At 43.8% G+C, this 23047-nt stretch overlaps 1 protein-coding gene across 1 annotated transcript in view; it reads right to left on the bottom strand.

Moving 5' to 3' along the window:
- Positions 1-23047, bottom strand: part of DTWD2 (DTW motif tRNA-uridine aminocarboxypropyltransferase 2) — a 382802-nt gene that overhangs the window by 163605 nt on the left and 196150 nt on the right. Inside the window, exon 4 of the mRNA XM_075341886.1 lies at positions 1692-1786. Coding sequence (XP_075198001.1) covers positions 1692-1786 — 95 coding nt within the window. The remainder of the gene's footprint in view (positions 1-1691; positions 1787-23047) is intronic.

The raw sequence follows: 23047 nt of genomic DNA, 5'->3' as shown, positions 1-23047 counted from the left end.
TGCCGGCAGAGGATGGATGCGCAGTGCGCATGATAAAGAGTACCCGAGGCTTCCGATCATGCACACTAAACTGATGCCGGGTGTAAGCTTTCCGGCTTTAGTAAGGTACAGTGCACATGACCGGAAGTGCTGAGGACTCCAGATTATGCCCAGTGTGCTTCCATCCTCCGCCGGCCGCCATGAACAGTGAGGTGTGTGCGGTGTCTCTGCAGATTCATTAGCATGTTAGTATGCCCACAGGGACATGCTAGGGTGCTATGTGGGCCAAATAATTAAGGGGAGAAACACCCTTGGGACTAGTCCCCGCACTCAAATACTTTTTCTAAAGATCTCTTTATCTATGCTAGTGTATGCAGGCAGGGACAGTTAGGCAGGGATTACTAATATGTATCCAGAAATGCTCATGGTCCTGGGTGCATATTGCACCTGAAAGGTTCCCTTTAAGGCAGGGGTTTGTGTGTGGCCAGAAGTCACGTTCTTACTGTAAGTCTATAGAACTTCATTTTGAGTCTCATACACTTTTAGCTAGAAAGCAAAACCACCCCACATCACAGACAGAGTGTGAGTTTGCAAAACTATTGAGTGTGTTAGGTTGGTTTGGAGCAGTGGTGGAAACTGCAGAAGATGGAAATCATTAAGCATTTTATTAAATTTACAATACATCACATGGATAATTAGAAGAGATTAGGTAAACAAATTTTGGTTAAACTATTACTTTAAAATTCTGAAGAAGTTACGGGATTTCTTCAAGTATGACCTTCTGCATATATAGGTGTCATAACAGTTTAGTATAGAAGTTAGTTGGCTTCTTCCTGCAAACTCCCAATATTTAGATTTGTGAGTGGATTTCCTAGGGATGAATGTGACAGCAGAGCCCAGGACAGCAGAGGAGATGCAGCGCCACACCTGGGGAGGGTAACTGAAGCCAGAAGACACATTTGCTCATTGTGAATCAAGCAAGACAAATGGAAAACTTTGTTAAAGCAGGAGAATTGGGAGCTTATTGGTGACTAAAACATTGATCTTTGATGGTCACAAATGTAATGTAGACGATTCAAAAATCAAGTAGTAAGCATACTCAATGAATGTGCAAGTGCCAGCACAGAGGTACACAGGTCAGGACCCCAGGACAATACCCCCGGTGCGCGTTTCACGTATCTGTACCAACGCTTAATTGTGGGAATAGATGCTTTATGGTTCTTTTCTGACTGTGATTTAACTACCAAACATTTCTGTATAGACCCGGTTACTTTCTGCACAGATAGACCTTCAACCCACCATCTATCCATATGTATTGTCCTCTACTGTATATCTGTATGCATATGATACATTGTCTGATTGTCTTTTTACCATCAATGTGTGTATTTAATAAAAGGTAATGTTTTAATGACCAATAAGCTCCTGCTTCTCCTGCTTTAACATATTCTATGGAGTGGGGTTTTTCTATGCCGTTTTGAGCTGACCTTGTCACCTCTGGGTTAAAAAAAAATTCTTGATATGTGCCAAATAGATTTATGATATCTGAATGTAAAACTTTGTGATAATAACAAAAAAAATCAATTATTTAAGGTTTTAGAAATCATACTGTATTGCTATTAGTGTAATTATTCACAGCATTATAAAATGTTATCTTCCTCAACAAAAATAAAAGACAACCTGTTTTCCACTAAGAATGGAAATTGCACTTTTACCTTTCTTCTCCAAAACGCCGGCCAATTAAGACCTTACATTTGTCTTCAGGAAGACAAGCTGCCAAAAGAGGGACTGTCCGAAGGACTCTACTTTCCTACAAGGGGAAAAGAGCAGAAAAGGTAAGCAATGTGGATGTATATGCCTAAATAACACCAGAATAAAGATTCCTTTTGTCTCATCTTGTACAGAAGAATACTCAATACAGAGTGTACTATTTACGGCCAATAAAAAAATGTCTACGTGACTCCAGTCTGTAAAACTGATGGGAAAAATTAGTTCAATCCATAGCATAAGTCTGGGTCGAATTTTCTGCCTAATGATACGGTTTTCTTCTCTCTTTGAACCACATGGTTTTCCTATAAACACAAACCTATAGTCTTTAAAATTACAACCTTGTAATAACATTTGGTAATAAAACAGGTTGTCATTGCATGATATACTCATTAACCCCTTTCCGCCACAGCCAGTCTTCACTTTTATGTTTGAGTTTTTCCCTCCCCTCCTTCGAAGAGCCGTAACTTTTTTATTTTGTATTATATGCCAGTCGTTTCTTGATGGGTTTTTTAAGATATCCTGAGAAGTCTAGGCTATTTATTATTGCTTATTTTAATTAATGGACAATTGTTGGCATTATTTCACCATACAATGTACTGAAAAACTAGAAAAATAATTTTAAGCGAGATAAAACAGTCAAAACAATGCAGTATATCCATTGTTTGTGGGTTTTTTTGGATACAGGGTTTTTATGGTCAGTATGATTAGGGTGATACCAAACCTCCAAAGATATTTTTTTAAGTGATGAAAAAAAAAATTTTTTTTTTAGATTTGCTTGTAAGCATCAGTTCCTGAGACCCATAACATTTTCATTTTTCCATTGATTGAAGCTGTATGAGGGCTTTTTTTTTTGCGCGGTGAACAGACTCCAATTTTGGGCTATGGACATTTTTAACAGTTTTTATTTTTTAAGGAAGGTGTGGTGACTATGAAAAGACTTCTTTAGTGTTTTGGTTTTTTCATCTTTACGAAGTTTACCATTTTGGTTAATTAATTTTAGAGTTTGATGCACACTGACGAGAAAAAGAGTAACAATGTTTTAAAGTTTTGACTTTCAGGCTCCATATCTCACCGTCCACTACAGCTTCGAACATGAGGCTAGCTTCATTTTCTAGACAATCATCTTTGCTATCTCATAGATAAATTTGACGCACATTTATTTAGCATATGATTAGTTGTACAGATTCTTGTCATGTCACTGCATTGTTACTGTTTTGCTCCTAAAATTCTAAATTTAAATTTTTATTATTTTGTTAGTATTTTGTAAATTCATCTTTTGGCTTTTAACACTGTCTGAATTCTTCTGTATATCAGATTCAAGCATGTCTTGACCGAAATTTGATCCCAAATCTCTTTTTATAAATTCCCAATGTTGGTACATACTGGTTTACTCACATAGGTATGTATACAGATTTTTCTTCAACTCTACCCACAAGTGTTCGATTGGGTTGAGGTCTGGGGACTGTGGGGGCCAACCCAGCACATCTAATTAATTTTCATTAAACCATTTCTTTGCCAATCTTGACGTTCTCCTGCTGGAACTCTATGTCGTCCTTTTCATATTCATAGTACTCGACTGGATAAAGTAACTCACCTTGTACGATTCTCACATATAGCTCAACTTTGAGATCACAATCGATCCTGATCAAGTATCCAAAGCCTTTGGCTGTGAAACTACCCCATATTATCAGGCTTCCTCCAACGGACTTGACAGTTCTTCCAATCTCTCAATCCATTTGCCCCTTTTTTCCTCGTTTCTACCAGACCCATTTGCACCCATCAGAGCAAAGCTTATTCACTTCCATCTTATTGCTCCAAATCACCCGTTTCCAATCTTCTACTGTCCATTTTTCATACTTTTTTGCAAACTCGAACCGACGTTTCTTATGATGATTTTGGAGTCAAGGCTTGTTGCCTTTTATTGGCCTACCATTACAAAATTGTGTAATGAGGATTGCACGCTGCTTGCATGGATGTTTGTGATCTCACTATTACAAAACATACAAGCCACTTCCATTGCCATGTTTCTTCAGTCGGAACTGATTAACCATGTGATGAGCCGACTTGTTGACACTGATATTTTGCCTGGACCTCTTGGTTTTTGAATGGATGGATGGACTTCATTTCATATTCTTCCAACTGTCAAGGCACTCATACGTTGCAGTTTGGCAATTTTCTTGGCGAAGAGACCGCTATCGATGAGCTGGATGACGCAGTTTGTCTTTTCTTGGGAAATCTTTTTCAAGAATGCTCCTCGATCTGAACCAGTCACCTTTTACTTGGGAATCAACCTAACAACACATTGCGCTATTAGGGAACAGACTGTAACTTGTAACATACAGAAAAATAAAGATTTTTTCCACCCCTAGGAGCAAAACAGTAGCAATACAGTAATGACAAGAAACTGCATAACTAATCATATGTTAAATAGTTGCAAATCAAATTTATGTATGAGATAGCCAAGATGATTGTCTATAAAATGAAAGTAGTCTCACGTTCGAAGTTGTAGTGGGTGGTGAGATAACTGAATGTGATGAGATGACTGAAAGTAAAAAGTTCAAAACATTGTTACCCTTTTGCTTGTCAGTGTACAAGACTTTTATGGACACTGCAATATATATTTTTTGTTTTATTTCTGTATTTTTAGGGGGAAAAAAGATGGTGAATCAAATTTTTATATTGCAGCGACAGGGCACTTCAGCAGCCTCCATCTGCTATAGTAACTATTGGTGCCCCGATCATGTCTCAGGGACAGATGGGACTAGTGCTCCATTTAAATATGGTTAATAGTCAACAGCAGCGATCGAAGCTGCGCTCTGATTGTTGCTTTTAGACATGGATGTTGGCTATGTAACAAAGCCAGCATCCACTAAATGTGGAAAGAGCTCAGCTCCTGAGTTTACTCCAAACATGCTGACCAAAGCATTAGTGTATATATGAGGGTTTAAGGGAGCCTGTCAAGGTAAATTATTTGCGCTAAGAATAATCGTATTTTTTGTTGTCAAATTACGTATTTCAGTAAACTGAGTGTAGCTCAATGCTTTCTGCATCATATTTCCACAGATAGTCCAGCCAGCACAGTCCCTTACTACTTTGATTGACATTGCTGGTTTCACACTTTTTTGTATCTCTATGGTATTAATGTAGAACAACAAAATACATACAGCTGCACTCTAATATGATAACAATGAATAAGGGAACTCTAGTATTGCATTACTGCTATAGGAATATTTGAGAAAAAAGATATTTAGCTTATGTATTGGCCAATGCATGTGAGCCTGGTAACCAGCGACAAGGTTTATCTCAATATACCGGGACCTTAGCTCAAATGCCTCAATCTGGGTTAAAAACCTATATGTCTGGGCATCTATAATCCATCTACAAAGGGGAATGAAGACAGCCTGGTTACAGGACTTAGTGCTCAATCAGCAAAAAAAGGAACAGCTTGGACTGCTGCCCCGAAGGGGCTCAAGGGAGGGTAGCATGACTGAGGAGGGATGGTAGCTAGGCCTTATTCTCAGTTTAGGCATTAATTTGTGTTGTTACTTTTGTGCGGGAAAAGTGTAAGGTGGAGCTGTACGGTCAGTTGGGATTTGGGGCACTTTGGTTAAGGGGTGGCATTTGGGGGGCAGTATATAGGTCAGGTTCTCAGGGGGGTTGTTCACTTACCTGGGGGGGTGACCAGAATTGTTAACCTTCATTTACCTCTCCTCCTTTCAGGTGTTTTGTTTGGGTATTTAAAATGTTATTTATTGCTTGATCTTTTTGTTGTTGTTTAATAAACAGGGTTGCTCTGGCCTTTTGTATCCAACGTCACACAGTCTTTGTGTTTATTTTAGGTAAGAACTTGGGTAGGGGGTGGGGTGATGGTCGGTCGGTAAAGGTAAGGCCGTTTGTCAGACTTTCCGGAGTAATGCACTACAAATATATAAAAAAATTGACCCTCACATCCAACATTGGCCAACAAATAAGCTGAATATCTCTTTTCTCAAATATTCCTATAGCAGTAAAGCAATACTAGAGTTCCCTTATTCATTGTTGGCATGTTAGAGTGCAGCTGTATGTATTTTATAGTTATATTGTGTTTTCATCTAGCATCTGTTCACACCTGTTGGATGTGAGAGTCAGTCTTTTTGATATATTTGTAGTGTATTTCTTTCTAATTGAGCATTCTGCCCTGTAACCTGGCTGTCTTCATTCTCCTTTATAGCTTGATTCTAGCTGCGCAGACATGCAGGTTTTTAACTCAGATTGAGGCATTTGAGTTAGGATCCTGGTATATTAACCTATAGCTTGTCACTGGTTACTAGGCTCACATGCATTGGCCAATACAGAAGCTAAATATCTATTTTATTTTTTTTTCTTTTCTTCAAATATTCCTATAGCAGTAATGGAATACTAAAGTTCCCTTATATTTTTAGCATTCTGGAGTGCAGCTGTATGTCTTTTGTAGTTACACTGTGTTTGCTGGTAGCACCTGTTCACAGCGGTTGGATGTGCGGGTCAATCTTTTGATATATTAATGTAGGATAGGCACTTGGAAAAGGTGACAAGAAAGGCTACTCTGTGCACACACCAATACTATGAGAATGTGCCAAAGTGGAATCAACTATATCAATCAAAGAAGCGGGATGCAGAGCTGCTTGGCCAGACTGACTGAAGGAAGGTGCAAAACCTTTCCTGATAATCTAGGCCACGGAATTGAAAACAAAAAGGTATAATTATTAATAGGGTAAGCTACAATACATGAAGATCTTCTTTAAACCACTTTTGAAGCAGGTAGCCATCAGCAAACATTTTAGCATTTGGTGTGAGGTAACATTTGTCAAGGTGAGCTGAATCTAGGTCTTGCGATAAGGGGTGTCCAACTGGTGATAGAGGACAATCACGCAGTTTGTGCTTAGTAGAACAGATCCCAACATAAAGTAATGAAATGGGGAGCAATGCCCTCCCTGGGCTGAAGGGAATGATAAAATTAGTGGAACACAGTGCTGGCTATCTCAGTCTGACCTTTAAGCAGGCTTTACACGCAACGACATCGCTAAGAGGATGTCGTTGGGGTCACGGAATTCGTGACGCACATCCGGCCTCGTTAGCGACGTCGTTGCGTGTGAAACGCAGGAATGACCATTAACGATCAAAATTACTTACCTAATCATTGATTGTTGACACGTCATTCCTTTCCCGAATATCGTTGCTGTTGCAAGACGCAGGTTGTTCGTCGTTACTGCGACAGCACACATCGTTATGTGTGACACCGCAGGAATGAGGAACATCACCGTACCTGCAGCCGCCCGCAATGAAGAAGGAAGGAGGTTGGCGGGATGTTCGGCCCGCTCATCTCCGCACCTCCGCTTCTATTGGGCGGCCGCTTAGTGATGCCACTGTGACGCCGAACGAACCTCCCCCTTAGAAAGGAGGCGGTTCACCGGCCACAGCGACGTCGCTAGGCAGGTAAGTACGTGTGACAGGTGTAAGCGATGTTGTGCGCCATGGTCAGCGATTTGCCCATGACGCACAACCGACGGGGGTGGGTGCTTTCACCGGCGACATCGCTAGCGATGTCACTGCGTGTAAAGCGGCCTTTAGACAGTTACTGCAGTAGCATGTCAAATACGCACTAACAATCTATTCACACAGGCGACTCAGAGACCCCCTTCTCAGGATCTCATTATTCTACGGACACATGATTGTATTTTTATTATGGGAAAACTCCTACATTGATTCAGCAGGACTGTCCAGCACCCTGCCAAGTCTGGGAAGAGAGACTATTATCTGAAGGCTTCTATGTCCCCACACACAGGACCCATATCTAATTTTATGGGTATGTGTTTAGACTATCAACTCTTGGCTGCTTCCCTTTTTGTCTCATTGTTACGTGTTGTTCATTTGTTTTACTTATTATTTTGCCCTACTCTTTCCCATAGGGCTACATAAACATAGCCTTTTACCCTATGTTCAGTAGCTCCTTTGGAGCTCCTGTTAACCTCCGCAAAATGGGACTCAAGCGTATGTGCTAATGGGGCCATGGATTATTATGATGCAGATGGAGTCACAATGTGCTATGTCATGAATCATTTTCGTTCATATAGACCTAGTTGAGGTGGGTATGAAGATATAGCTGACTGTGACTTGTTGCCTACCTTCAGTAAGTGTATACGACCAAAAATAATGGAGGACAGAGGTCACTGTGACTCCATCTGCATCATGATAGACAATGGCCCTATTAGTGTATACTTCCCGTTTGTCAGGGGTTCGAATGACTGAACATAGGGCAAATCAAGATGTGAACCCAACCTATTTATGATCGTTTTCCAATATATAACACTAAATGCAGTAAACGGTTACTATCCTAACGAAAGTCTAACCGGATAGGATACATAGCCAGATAACTACACAGACAGAATATCATACTCTACAGTATTCTTTCTGTAACAGAAAAGAGAACATTATTTTGCGTGTACAAATACATTTCTATGTATTTCACAAATATTGTTGTTCATCAGTTAGTATAAAAATATATTTTCATTGGCTGCCCAACTAGATGCCGGGAGATTTGTCAACACCTTTTTATAATCTGGGAAAGAGCTTGCCAAAAAATTGTTCCAAGTGTACTGGCATACAACACACATCATAGCCGCATACAGTTTTGAAATTGATACAGAAGGCAATAATCACTGTGCACAGAATGGATATTCCGGCTCACAAAATTCTAATCAGAGTCAAAACATGTTGCTAGAAACTGCGCCTAAGTGTCAGAGAATATAACTTTTTAAACAGCCTGCTTCCTCTACATGGCAGATAATGCAGACTGAATACTAAGCGTTGCCTCATTATTTTGTTTTTAGCACATTGCTAGCGGAATCTGGCAGTGAGCAGACTACGGATAATAGGTGCTCATGCATATTCCACATTGCCTTGTAAAGTCTGTTCCATACCTGCTCAGGTACAACAGTGAAAGGTTACAAGAAAAGGCCCTGGACACATCTGAGACACTACATACTGATCGGCTTACCAGGCATATCAACACCACATTAGCATAATGTACAGCTGATGTAGCTGAATCTCGTCAGACACAACACCGGGAGTCTAGAAAACGGGAGGAATCACTGCAACAAGATTGGTCTCCCCTTCCTAGATTTCAGCTGCAGACATTTCTACACAAATCTGCCTACATGGCGCAAATCTACTGCTAAAAGAGCACTAATTGATAAACAGGCATTTAAAGGGAATATGTCACCAGTTTTTTTTTAAAGAGGACCATCCACCAGGATTTTTATATATGAACTAAGCCACTGCTATACTGGCACTATCATGCTGATTCTATACATACCTTTAGTTGTGAGATCAGATGTATACTTTCTGAAATATAGGCAAGTAAAGTTTCTCAAATACACTGTTATTTGATGATAGGTGCAACAGAATATCTAATAGGTGGGTCGGGTTTTGCTACTTTTCCCGAGGGAAGGAAGGACAAGGAGAGAGGAAGGAGAAGGAGAGAGGAAGGACAAGGAGAGAGGAAGGACAAGGAGAGAGGAAGGACAAGGAGAGAGGAAGGACAAAGGGGAGAGGAAGGACAAAGGGGAGAGGAAGGACAAAGGGGAGAGGAAGGACAAGGGGAGAGGAAGGACAGGGGGAGAGGAAGGACAGGGGGAGAGGAAGAACAGGGGGAGAGGAAGGACAGGGGGAGAGGAAGGACAGGGGGGGGAGGAAGGACAAGGGGAGAGGAAAGACAGGGGAGAGGAAAGACAAGGGAGAGGAAAGACAAGGGAGAGGGAGGATAGGCAGACATACAGGGGCGGAAATAACTACAAAACCTGACCCACCTATTAGAGATTCCATCGCACCTCTCATAAAATAACAGTGCATTTCACAAACTTTACTTGCCTATATGTCAGAACATATACATCCGATCTCATAACTAAAGTTATATTTAGAAACAGCATGAAGGCACTAGTATAGCATTGGCTATAGTTTATATATGAAAATCCTGGTGGTTGGTTCTCTTCAACCTAATTCGACAACAGAGTAATGTAGAGACAGAGATCCTGATTGCAGCAATGTGCCACTTCCTGTGTTGCTTGCTGAAGTTTTGATAACATCACAGTTTTATTAGGAGATTAAAGCGGGCTTTACACGCTACGATATCATTAATGAATTATCGTCGGGGTCACGTTGTTTGTGACGCACATCCGGCGTCATTAATGATATCGCAGTGTATGACACTTCTGTGCGACCTAAAACGATCGCAAAAGCGACAAAAATCGTTTGCCGCAGAGAGGTCGTCCTAAAACAAAAAATTGTTTTCTTCTAATTAGTGATGATGTTCCTCGTTCCTGCGGCAGAACACATCGCTGTGTGTGACACCGCAGGACCAAGGAACATCTCCTTACCTGCCTCCACCGGCTATGCGGAAGGAGGTGGGATGTCACGCTCATCTCCACCCCTCCGCTTCTATTGGATGGCTGCCGTGTGACGTCGCTGTGATGCCGCACGACCCGCCCCCTTAGAAAGGAGGCGGTTCGCCGGCCAGAGCGACGTCGCAGGACAAGTAAGTCCGTGTGACAGGGGTAAGCGAGGTTGTGCACGACGGGCAGAGATTTGCCCATGTCGCACAACCGACGGGGGCGGGTACGATTGGGTACGATTGCTTGCGATCTCGCTAGCGAGATCACAGCGTGTAAAGCCCGCTTAAGTCTAAGGGAATACCACCTCCACCACTGCTTGGCAGCTTTCTGCCTATGCACAGTATACACAGAGAGCTGCTGTGTGGGCAAAGTTATACAGAGCGCAGTATTCAGAGAATTGGTAGATCTGCAGCAGATGAAACACTGATTTGATCAAAACTCAAAATCGCTGGAAACAGGGTCTCTGCACCTATAGCATGCTGCTCTCAGATGGGGAAGCAAAAATCTGGTGACAGATTCCCTTAAAGCCTGCTTTACACGTTGCAATCTCGCATACGATATCGTATGCGATTTGCAACGCCCCCATCGTATGTGCGGCACGTTCAATTTGTTGAACGTGCCGCACATACAATTAACCCCCGTCACACATACAGTGCCTACAAGTAGTATTCAACCCCCTGCAGATTTAGCAGGTTTACACATTCGGAATTAAGTTGGCATTGTGACATTTGGACTGTAGATCAGCCTGGAAGTGTGAAATGCACTGCAGCAAAAAAGAATGTTATTTCTTTTTTTATTTTTAAATTGTGAAAAGTTTATTCAGAGGGTCATTTATTATTCAACCCCTCAAACCACCAGAATTCTGTTTGGTTCCCCTAAAGTATTAAGAAGTATTTCAGGCACAAAGAACAATGAGCTTCACATGTTTGGATAAATTATCTCTTTTTCCAGCCTTTTCTGACTAATTAAGACCCTCCCCAAACTTGTGAACAGCACTCATACATGGTCAACATGGGAAAGACAAAGGAGCATTCCAAGGCCATCAGAGACAAGATCGTGGAGGGTCATAAGGCTGGCAAGGGGTACAAAACCCTTTCCAAGGAGTTGGGCCTACCTGTCTCCACTGTTGGGAGCATCATCCGGAAGTGGAAGGCTTATGGAACTACTGTTAGCCTTCCACGGCCTGGACAGCCTTTGAAAGTTTCCACCCGTGCCGAGGCCAGGCTTGTCCGAAGAGTCAAGGCTAACCCAAGGACAACAAGGAAGGAGCTCCGGGAAGATCTCATGGCAGTGGGGACATTGGTTTCAGTCAATACCATAAGTAACGTACTCCACCGCAATGGTCTCCGTTCCAGACGAGCCCGTAAGGTACCTTTACTTTCAAAACGTCATGTCAAGGCTTGTCTACAGTTTGCTCATGATCACTTGGAGGACTCTGAGACAGTGCCAACCACACACGTGACGTTTGGAGACTGGATGGCACTGCATACGACCCCAAGAATACCATCCCTACAGTCAAGCATGGTGGTGGCAGCATCATGCTGTGGGGCTATTTCTCAGCCAAGGGGCCTGGCCATTTGGTCCGCATCCATGGGAAGATGGATAGCACGGCCTGCCTGGAGATTTTGTCCAAGAACCTCCGCTCCTCCATCAAGGATCTTAAGATGGGTCGTCATTTCATCTTCCAACAAGACAATGACCCAAACCACACAGCCAAGAAAACCAATGCCTGGTTCAAGAGGGAAAAAAATCAAGGTGTTGCAGTGGCCTAGTCAGTCTCCTGACCTTAACCCAATTGAAAACTTGTGGAAGGAGATCAAGATTAAAGTCCACATGAGACACCCAAAGAAACTAGACTTGGAGAAGATCTGCATGGAGGAGTGGGCCAAGATAACTCCAGAGACCTGTGCCGGCCTGATCAGGTCTTATAAAAGACGATTCTTAGCTGTAATTGCATTCCACAAAATATTACACCTAGGGGTTGAATAATAATTGACCCACACTTTTATGTTGAAAATTTATTAAAATTTAACTGAGCAACATAACTTGTTGGTTTGTAAGATTTATGCATCTGTTAATAAATCCTGCTCTTGTTTGAAGTTTGCAGGCTCTAACTTATTTGCATCTTATCAAACCTGCTAAATCTGCAGGGGGTTGAAGACTACTTGTAGGCATTGTACTTACCTTCCATACGACCTCGATGTGGGCGGCGAACGTCCACATCCTGGAGTGGGAGGGACGTTCGGCATCACATCGACGTCACGCGGCAGGCGGCCAATAGAAGCAGAGGGGCGGAGCTGAGCGGGACATAAACATCCCGCCCACCTCCTTCCTTCCGCATTACCGACCGGGAGCTGCAGGACGCAGGTATGATCTGTTCATCGTTCCCGGGGTGTCACACACTGCGATGTGTGCTACCCCGGGTACGATGAACAATCTGACGTTCAATCCATGAGGAATGAACGACATGCGTGCGATGAACGGTTTACTGTTCAATCGCAATCGCACGTACCTGTTACACCCTGCAATGCACCTTACAATGCCGGATGTGCGTCACTTATGACGTTACCCCGCCGACACATTGTAAGATACATTGCAGCGTGTAAAGCGGGCTTTAAAAAAACATATCTAATCAATCAGATTTACCCTACTGAAAATTCAAAAAAAGACTTGAAATTTATAAGAACTAATAGTCTACTAAAGTACAAAATATAAAGCAGAACATCAGAAAAAGTCAAAAATGTATTTTACTTCTTTTTTTAAATTGGCCCTACTTTAGAAGTTGAATTCTTTCAAGTCTGATTGCTCATGTAATAAGATGCTATACTTCTGTATTGTATAACTCATCCATTTGCAATGGAAAATAGAACATCAAAGCAAATTACAGTGCGAAAAATGAGTTCAAACCTCAGTCATATCCATAGACAGACATCAGTGTGCATCACAACCAAGAGACCAAATTCAAAGAGTCACTTCCGTAAAAATAAGACATCTCATTTCTGAATTGTGTCATTCTGCCTGCAATCTGCTGGGTTGTCTTACTGAGTTTAAAGGCCCATTTACATGTAACGACATCGCTAACGAGATGTCGTTAGGGTCACGGAATTTGTGACGCACATCCGGCCTTGTTAGCGACATTGTTGCATGTGAAACGTACGAGCGCCCGCTAACGATCAAAATTACTCACCTAATCGCTGATCATTGACACGTTGTTCATTTTCATAACATCGTTGCTCGTTTAGGACGCAGGTTGTTCGTCGTTCCTGAGGCAGCACACATCACTACGTGTGACAAACCGGGAACGACAAACAACACCATACCTGCATCCTCTGACAACAAAGTGAGCTTGTCTTTCCTTTAGCTGCTCTCTGCCCCTCCGCTTATATTGGCCGCCTGCCGTGTGACGTCGCTGTGATGCCGCATGAATCGCCCCCCTTAGAAAAGAGGCAGTTCGCCGGCCACAGCGACGTCGCTAGGCAGGTAAGTATAATGTGACGGGGACTAACAATATTGTGCGCCACAGGCAGCAATTTGCCCATGACGCACAAACGACGGGGGCAGGTGCGATCAGCAGCGACAACGCTAGCGATGTCGCTGTGTGTAAATGGGCCTTAAGGCTATGGGCGCACGCTGAGTATTTGGCTGCAGAAAGTTCTGCACCAAATCTGCATCTCTTGGCCTAAAAAAACGTACATTTTTGCTGTGATTTTACTGTATTTTTGATGAGTTTTTCCATACATTCTGGGGTGGAAAAACACTGCAAAAACACTGAAAGAATTGACATGCTTCAGATTTATTTCTGAATCAAATCTGCAAGGGAAAAAAAAAGCAGCATGTGCGCAAAATTTCAAGATTATCATTGACTTTGCTGGCATAAGGATTTCCACACAGTTTTGTGAGGGTAAGAAGTCACAATCTCATCATAGCAAGAGAAAATCTTCTGTTTTGGAGGGTCTGTGGAGCAGGAGGAAGGGTCTACTTAGGAATGAGAACCACTAGAGTTTCTAAGGCTATGTTCATGTACCGCCCCGCGCTCGGCTGCAGCCGAGCCACTCGGATCCGGGCTCGTTGGTGGGTGGCTCGAGCGCCTCCGGACCCGGGGTCACTTCGTTCTGAAAGGATGCTGGCACTACGTAGGGGTTAGGTTTACGGCCGGGGCCGTGGTTTTTAGTTAAGTTTGTGATGCCACCCACGGGCTGTGGTGAATGTGGACACCACCGCTGCTGTTTACTAGGCACCCCGGGGGAGATGTTGCGCAGCAAAGGTGTTAACCACTCTGTGGGCAGGGGTGATGGCCCTGGGACCTGATTGGGATGGTATATCGGTCCTTGGCGGTGCAGGGCGGTGTGCGGCCCGAGGGCACAGTTGTACTCACTATGATTGAAGCACAAAAATCTCTGGTAAACCAAGATGATGGTTGTCGGTGCCCGCAGCCGGCTGCGTCTGGTCCACCCTACTCGGGTTGGTGGTCTTTGCCTTTCTCCTGCACCATGTAGTGTGTATGTAGGCTGCCTTCGCTTCAGCGACGGGAGTCCGCTCCCCGGCGGTATGTGTGTCGGGAAAGCCCGTTTGCCCGCAGACGCTGGCCCATGGGATCTCTCTGCCTGTGCGGTTGCTTTCTATCCCCCTCGGTGGGCTGTCTTCAGTCGGGGCTTGGGTGGGAAAGGACCTATAGTCAAGACCTCAATCAGTGAATTAACTCAGTCCTGTGGCTTCTGGACCTCGTCTCAGGGTCTGAGTATCCCCCCTCAGTGCTCCGGTTTCCAGTCGGTTCCCCGGGTCGGTACCGGCGGGCCACTACCCTGTCCACCACGGTTCCACCTGGCCGTCTTCCCGGCTCCTGCAGGCTAAGGCCACCGTCTGCCTCCTAGCCGAGGTACCAGGGCTACGACCCTGGCACCTGTCAGTTCCCGCTGCAGACCTGTCACCACAGGCCTGCTGCACTCTCCTTCACTCCTCAACTCCACTCACTGAACTGTTTTTTTGTGTTTCCTGCCTCAGGCCCTCTGAACTCCTCGGTGGGCATGCCAACCGCCTGGCTCCGCCTCTGGTGTGTCCATTAAGCTCTGAGGGAGGTGACTAGGGTTTTAAGGTTGGCTGATGACACCTTTTTAGGGGACGGGTGTTATGCAAGGGCCTACCTGTGACTACCTGGCTAGTACAGGGCGTCACATTCACACAGGGCGTGTTTGCTGCATGTTTTTGGCATGTTTTTTTTCATTGGTTTTATGCAAATCCAAGATAATAAAATGCTGCAAAAAATAGTATGGTGCCAAAAGTTAAATTGTAATGTCAATAAAGTGCCAATAATAAGGGAACCCTGGATAGATAAATAGATGAAGGGGGTAAGTAAATTACCAGGTCAGCACTGAACAATAGTTGTGTGAAGCGAAGGTGTAAGAGTTTACCTAAGGTGCCAAGTGCAGGGTGATGTCCTGAAGAGGTTCCAGTCGTTCACAGTGATTTCAAAAGGACCCAGAGACCCCCCAACGTATGTTTCACTAGGATCTCCCTCCCTGATTAAGTAAAAACTCTAGCAAAATGTATGTTGGGGGTTTCTGGGTCCTTTTGGAATCCCTGTGACCGGCTGGAACCTCTTCTGGACATTACCTTACACTGAGCACTTTATTGATATTACAATGTAACTCTTGGCACCTTATTATTTTTTGTGCCTCATCTGGGTCACTGGATGGTAACTTTTTATACACATATACCAACTTTATTGCAATTGTGCGTATACCTTTTTCCATCCTTATTAATTTATTTATGTGCATGGGTTGTATTTAAAGAAGTTGTCCAGTTACCAAAACTGATTTTTTTTTTCTGATAAATCTTGCTAATATGTGCCCCTCAACACATCTATTATGTTTATTCAGCAAAATTACCTTTTATTGTGCACTAGCAGCACATGCTCATTGCTGGCTCCAGCTCTGATGGGGTTAAACTCTCCTCTGACTTCCTGTGGTCAGTTCCTACAAGTCCCAGAATTCTTTGTGGCTCTAGGGCGGTGTCTAGCTTATCTAACACACCCATTGTGTCTAATACACCCACTCTGCTCCCACCCAAACCCTCCTCCCTGCCTCTTCCCAGTGGATGTGCACTGAGAGCAATCACACAGAGACAGCAGCAGCTCTACACAGCCAGGGGAAGAAAGTGTGTGTGCGCGTATATACAGTGTGTGTGTGTGTGTGTATATACAGTGTGTGTGTGTATATACAGTGTGTGTGCGTATATACAGTGTGTGTGTGAGTGTGTATGTGTGTGTGTATGTCATACTCACCTGTCTGCAGGGTCCCGGTGCCATGCCTGCTTCCAGCCCCTGTCTCGGTACCGCCGCTTCGGCTGTGTGCAGTCTCCCCGTGGCACGTACGAAGCTTGCAGGACCTGGCGGTGGATCACCTGATGCAGTCACCTGACGCATCAGCTGATCGATTCTCGCGGAGCCGGCGGCCGGCTATCAGCTGATCCTGCCGTCAGGGGACTTCATCAGCTGATTAACGGCAGCTCCTGCAGTGATGGGAAAGGATCAGACTCCGCTGCAGGAGCTGCCGGTAATCAGCACATAAGTGAGTATGTATTTATTTATTTTTTTTTTCTATTGATGCATCAGCTGATTGTATAATCGGCTTTTATACAATCAGCTGATGTATGATGTGATTCACATCCTTTAACCTGACACATCATCTGATCGCTTTGCCTTCCAGCAAACCTATCAGATGATATTGGATCCGGATTGGACGGCGCCGGATCCTAACCCAGGATTACTGCGGAGGGGGGTTTATTTCAATAAAGATGGAGTCACTAATTGTGTTGTGTTTTATTTCTAATAAAAATATTTTTCTGTGTTGTGTTTTTTTTTTATCATTACTAGAAATTCATGGTGGCCATGGCTAATATTGGCGTGACACCATGAATTTCGGGCTTAGGGCTAGCTGATAATATACAGCTAGCCCTAACTCCATTATTACCCAGCTAGCCACCCGGCATCAGGGCAGCTGGAAGAGTTGGATACAGCGCCAGAAGATGGCGCTTCTATGAAAGCGCCATTTTCTGGGGTGGCTGCGGACTGCAATTCGCAGTGGGGGTGCCCAGAAAGCTTGGGCACCCTTCACTGTGGATTCCAATCCCCAGCTGCCTAGTTGTACCCGGCTGGACACCAAAATAAGGCGAAGCTCACATTTTTTTTTTAAATTATTTCATGAAATTCATGAAATAATTAAAAAAAAAAAAAAGGGCTTCTCTATATTTTTGGTTCACAGCCGGGTACAAATAGGCAGCTGGGGGTTGGGGGCAGCCCGTACCTGCCTGCTGTACCCGGCTAGCATACAAAAATATGGCGAAGCCCATGTCATTTTTTTTTCTTTTTGGGTAAAAAACTGCATACAGTCCTGGATGGAGGATGCTGAGCCTTGTAGTTCTGCAGCTTCTGTCTGCTCTCCTGCATACACTAGTGAATGGAGGATGCTGAGCCTTGTAGTCCTGCAGCTGCTGTCTGCTCTCCTGCATACACTAGTGGATGCTGAGCCAAGTAGTTCTGCAGCTGCTGTCTGCTCTCCTGCATACACTAGGGAATGGAGGATGCTGAGCCTTGTAGTTCTGCAGCTGCTGTCTGCTCTCCTGCATACACTAGTGAATGGAGGATGCTGAGCCTTGTAGTTCTGCAGCTGCTGTCTGCTCCCCTGCATACAATGAACATTTTGAATAAGGAAATGACATCAGACCTTTTTTTTTTTTCATCAACAATCTTTAATGGCATTGTGCACTGATTAAAAATGCAGTGAGCAAAAACGCCGCAAAAAACGCACCAAATCGCGGCAAAAACGTGACATGCAGCACCGCAGATGACAGAGCAGAGCAAGTTGGTGACATGCTCTGCTCTGACACATAGTGTGCTGCATGTCACTGTATCCACTCTGTGACTTCTGCTGCATTGTTCCAACTGTATACACTCTCACCTGAACAAGTCTCAGAGTGGGGCAGTTATTGACATGTATCATCCGGTCACCTGCACAACAAGTCCCAGAGTGGAGACAGATAGTGACATGCAGCACACTATGTGTCAGAGCAGAGCATGTCACTGTCTCCACTCTGGGACTTGTTGTGCAGGTGACCGGATGCTACATGTCACCAACTGTCTCCACTCTGTGACTTGTGGTGCAGGTGACAGAGTGCAGACAGTTGGTCCCATGCAGCAGGACAGGTGGCAGAGCACAGCGGTGACATGCCTGTCAGTGTCTTGCTGCTGGGAGGAGCAGATGATCACACTGCCCGACACCGGCCGCTCTCCTGACATCGCAGCAGAGCGGGCGGGTGGAAAGTGTGAGCACATACTTACGTGCAGGGGGGGATTCAGCTGAAGAACACCCCCCCCGTACTGCACACTGGCGCCCCGTGCCTCACCATCTGCAGGACGCCGGCTCCACACTGACGTCCTCCGGATCCTCCCCTCGATACTGGGCTGTGATGTGCGGTAGTCACCGCCCACAGCCCTGTCACTCAATCTGAGTGGTGCCAGCCTCCTCTGACGTACCCGTCTTGTTTGAGAGCCCGGAAATGCCGGGACGTCAGAGGATGCTGGCGGCCACAGCTCCAGGGGGTCATGTGACCGGCACTGAGCGTGCAGGATAGCGCCGCTCAGTGCCAGAACCGGAAACAGAAGCCAATGGAGAAAACGCCTAGAAAGGTAAGTAGAACTCCTACAGAAAATAAAAAAAATGGATGAACCACCCCTTTAATACTGGTTTTTCTACCTGGTCACATTTTCTTAGATGCTGGTTTTAAAACTGTGGTTTTATTGCATGCTGTTTTTGATCTGTCCTTATGTAATGAAATAAAACTTATCTATTTTTGCACATTATACTCTTGTTCTCATGTGTTTATTATGTTCACTGAGTAGTGCACAGCAATAGTTTTGCCTGATTGTGGCACACTTATTGCTAATATGTTCTGTACCAGCTTGAGAAATTTTGTATTCATGTGTGTGAACAAAGCCTAAGAAGTGAAAAAGTCATCCCTGATCAGTACAAAATTTATCGCCTGCAGACTTAGGTGGTTTTAGCAGAGTTGTGCATTTAGACTGGGCATGTTTGGTAAAAGAGAGACTAGTCTTTAAATATGCAGAATTGTTCCCCTTTTCCAGGCACTTTGCAAGAGATTTTGCTTTTACTTATAAATCTGCTCTCTGCAAACCAAATCACATTGACGTTCTTAGTCTTATATACAGTTTACTGATGGAAAGAGGCCTGTCCGACACTATAATAAAACAATTTGAAACCACAGAGTCATATACGTTATGTTCTTCATAGAGGTCTCTCAGCTTTACATTATTGCATCTCCTCGTATTTTAAACATTATCTAGGTAGAAAGTTGAGTTTCTCATTCGAGTGTCCTGGGTGTGAACTGTTGTAATGTCATCTATGACGAGAGACAGTGGAGGTTTTCTGCTACAATGAACTAGCTCTTTTAGTAAGAACTAAACTAACTGGTTGGCCTCCCGTGCTCCTAAAGCTGGGTGTACTTCTCTAGTTGGAACCCTGTGGGTGTGACACAATCTCACACAGCTGGTGAGAGCAGGTTTCCTTCTGCTGGGTGAAGGAGGGAGCCCTTGATGATAGGAGCACTGTATGGTAGATGAGCAGTTTGTATATTAAATAAAGATGTGGCTGCCGAAAGGGTGGTAATACAAACATTATCTCAGGAGAGATCTACAAGAGAAATCAAGCGAATTGCAAGTGGAGAAAGAAAACAATTGGAGGCGGTCATTGAGGAGTTCCTAGTTTTCTTTTATTGTCATGTTAAAGAAGGAGGACGTGAAACGTTGTCGTGTTTTAATGTGATAAATAGGTCTGGAGCTTTGGTTTTTGGTGTTATAACACCCTCATATCATGGTCATGTCCTACTGTTCACTATTACTTTCTACATTTCTCATTTTTGTCACATTTGGAGGCCCAATTACTGACTGTAACACATATCAGTTGCTGAGTAACACCACACACACTGAAGATACATAAGCAGGATAAGGACAACAAATCATGAATTAGATGCAACAAAATTATTTAGCAACACATAAAACTTTTGTAAAGGTCGCCGGCGTTGAGATGGCAAGCGAGGATGGGAGTGGAATCACTGGACAACAGGAGAACCTGGGCTTACCCTAACGTGGGAGAGGCTTGACTAAGTGAATACCAAGATGACACCAGGTTCCTTTCCCAGGGCAGTGTTTGGGACTGTGAAAGCTGACCCCCAGGGCAGGGACAGGCTCAGGTACGGACACAGGTGCAAGCAGGTACACTCTTTAGTGCAGGATGGTGCCACCAGGATTGCTGGAGCAGACAGGTATGGTGGGCATGAAAGGGAAGGCGGACACAGGCGTAGGTAACGGGACAGGAGCAAATGACCTGACAACTAGCTAGTAGATGGTAGATCAACTAACTAAAGGCGTTATGAACCTCCCCTAGTGACAGGATGCCTTAAGTACCTAGTTCCAGGAAAAGAGCTGGGCAGGTAGGCGCACACATGTTCTAGGTGCATTCCCAAAGACCAGTATGGCGTGCACAGGCCCCAGGAGGCCAGGAGGAGGAGGCAGACAAGCACATAGACAGTCAGCTGAGTGCGGGGGAGGACACTGTCCAGCCACACTGGTAAGTGAGTTGGTGTCCCTGCTAGGTAGAGGCAGGGTAGTGAAGGGACACTGGCGCTACAACGTTCATCACATAGTGTATGGAGGTGTGAGCAGAGATGTACAGTAGCATAATGTGTCATAAGCCTGGCAAAAAAGCTTCTCTTCAAGCACAATTATTTTGTGTTATTTCTATAATTAAAATTAATCTCTACAAAGTATAAAGCCAAGGCCTGTGATGTGAATGTGTGTCACTCAACAATGTCATGTATGACATACCTATTGTGGATAGATCCATTGTGGATCGATGTTGGGTTTGGTTTGAGGGTGGCTACGAATTCATCACAAAATCTAATCTAGACAAAGCTAGCATTCTTGACTTGTAGCATTTTTTGTTTCAAGCCATCTTCACCTTTCCCGATATTCCTTTCTTATAAAAGTCTGACTTTCTCTAATCGACTGAAATTCTAAGAACTATTAAAAATGAGTATAACGCTGGATTTGTGCCAGATCCCAGTACAGTCATAATTGTGGGAAGTGAAATTCTCATTAAACAGCCAGAGCTATTAATTATGCCATGTTAATTATGAAACATCCTAATCACCAAGGGCTTGTTCATTTAGGAAGAAAAAGGTAGAAAAGCTGCCGAAAATTAAGCACTTAACACAACTTAAATCTTCCATTCTAGGGTACATCCAGAAAATGTAGTTACCAGGGACTCATAATTAAATGATAAATCATTTTAGCATTTGCAAAAACTCTAAACCATAAGATACTTTCACTCAGATACTGAAAATTTCTGTAAGCTACAGGGGGCCGCAATCAAAACAACATGGGTGGATTCATTAGTGCTCCAGTCAAGGTAACTACGTCAGTAAGCAGCTATATGAGGGATTGATGAATAAAGAATATTTCTAATGTGACTATTTTGCGTGTGGAGGTTGTAATCAAAATGGTTAAAAGTGCAGTGCTAAAGGGGACGTGCATCAGAACAACCTATATACAGTATGGAATTGTAGACAGACAATATATCACAATATAATACATATTTATAGGCCTCCATTAATCAAAGCAATTTCTCCAGAATTCTGTCATACATTTCTTCAAAAAGTCACAACATTGTTTGCACAACTCAGAGTTGAGCAAAAATTTTGCGACTTTTATCATTTTCACCAGTTTCTCTTAGTCATGCCAAAATCGGTTGAGTTGGTTGTTGCGTGGGCCGCCATGGGGGTGTAATGACACGGCTAGTTAAATTCATGACGAGCTGTGGTGTTACGCTAGAAATCTTACACCAGTCAGGAACTGGTTGAAGATTTCTGGCATGGTACACAGAGGCGCACACCACTCATCAGGCTAACGTTTGAGACCTCTGGAATAGAGGGTGATAGAAAGAAGGTAGGAGATGCAGGATGGTGCAGAACAATGGAGAACTTTGTGGGTGAAAGTGATAAGTTTATATTGTACTCTGTAGCGGATGGGGAACCAATGCAATGACTTTCACAAGGTGGAGGCATTGGTGTAGTACAGTTAGGTCCAGAAATATTTGGACAGTGACACAAGTTTTGTTATTTTAGCTGTTTACAAAAACATGTTCAGAAATACAAGTATATATATAATATGGGCTGAAAGTGCACACTCCCAGCTGCAATATGAGAGTTTTCACATCCAAATCGGAGAAAGGGTTTAGGAATCATAGCTCTGTAATGCATAGCCTCCTCTTTTTCAAGGGACCAAAAGTAATTGGACAAGGGACTCTAAGGGCTGCAATTAACTCTGAAGGCGTCTCCCTCGTTAACCTGTAATCAATGAAGTAGTTAAAAGGTCTGGGGTTGATTACAGGTGTGTGGTTTTGCATTTGGAAGCTGTTGCTGTGACCAGACAACATGCGGTCTAAGGAACTCTCAACTGAGGTGAAGCAGAACATCCTGAGGCTGAAAAAAATGAAAAAATCCATCAGAGAGATAGCAGACATGCTTGGAGTAGCAAAATCAACAGTCGGGTACATTCTGAGAAAAAAGGAATTGACTGGTGAGCTTGGGAACTCAAAAAGGCCTGGGCGTCCACGGATGACAACAGTGGTGGATGATCGCCGCATACTTTCTTTGGTGAAGAAGAACCCGTTCACAACATCAACTGAAGTCCAGAACACTCTCAGTGAAGTAGGTGTATCTGTCGCTAAGTCAACAGTAAAGAGAAGACTCCATGAAAGTAAATACAAAGGGTTCACATCTAGATGCAAACCTGTCAGGTTTCCAGGTTTTCCAGTTCTCTT

The sequence above is a fragment of the Anomaloglossus baeobatrachus genome, chromosome 1 (genome assembly GCF_048569485.1).
Source record: "Anomaloglossus baeobatrachus isolate aAnoBae1 chromosome 1, aAnoBae1.hap1, whole genome shotgun sequence".
Taxonomy (NCBI): domain Eukaryota; kingdom Metazoa; phylum Chordata; class Amphibia; order Anura; family Aromobatidae; genus Anomaloglossus; species Anomaloglossus baeobatrachus.
The sequence above is the reverse complement of the archived record's forward strand: the minus strand, read 5'-3'. Positions and strand labels throughout refer to the sequence as shown.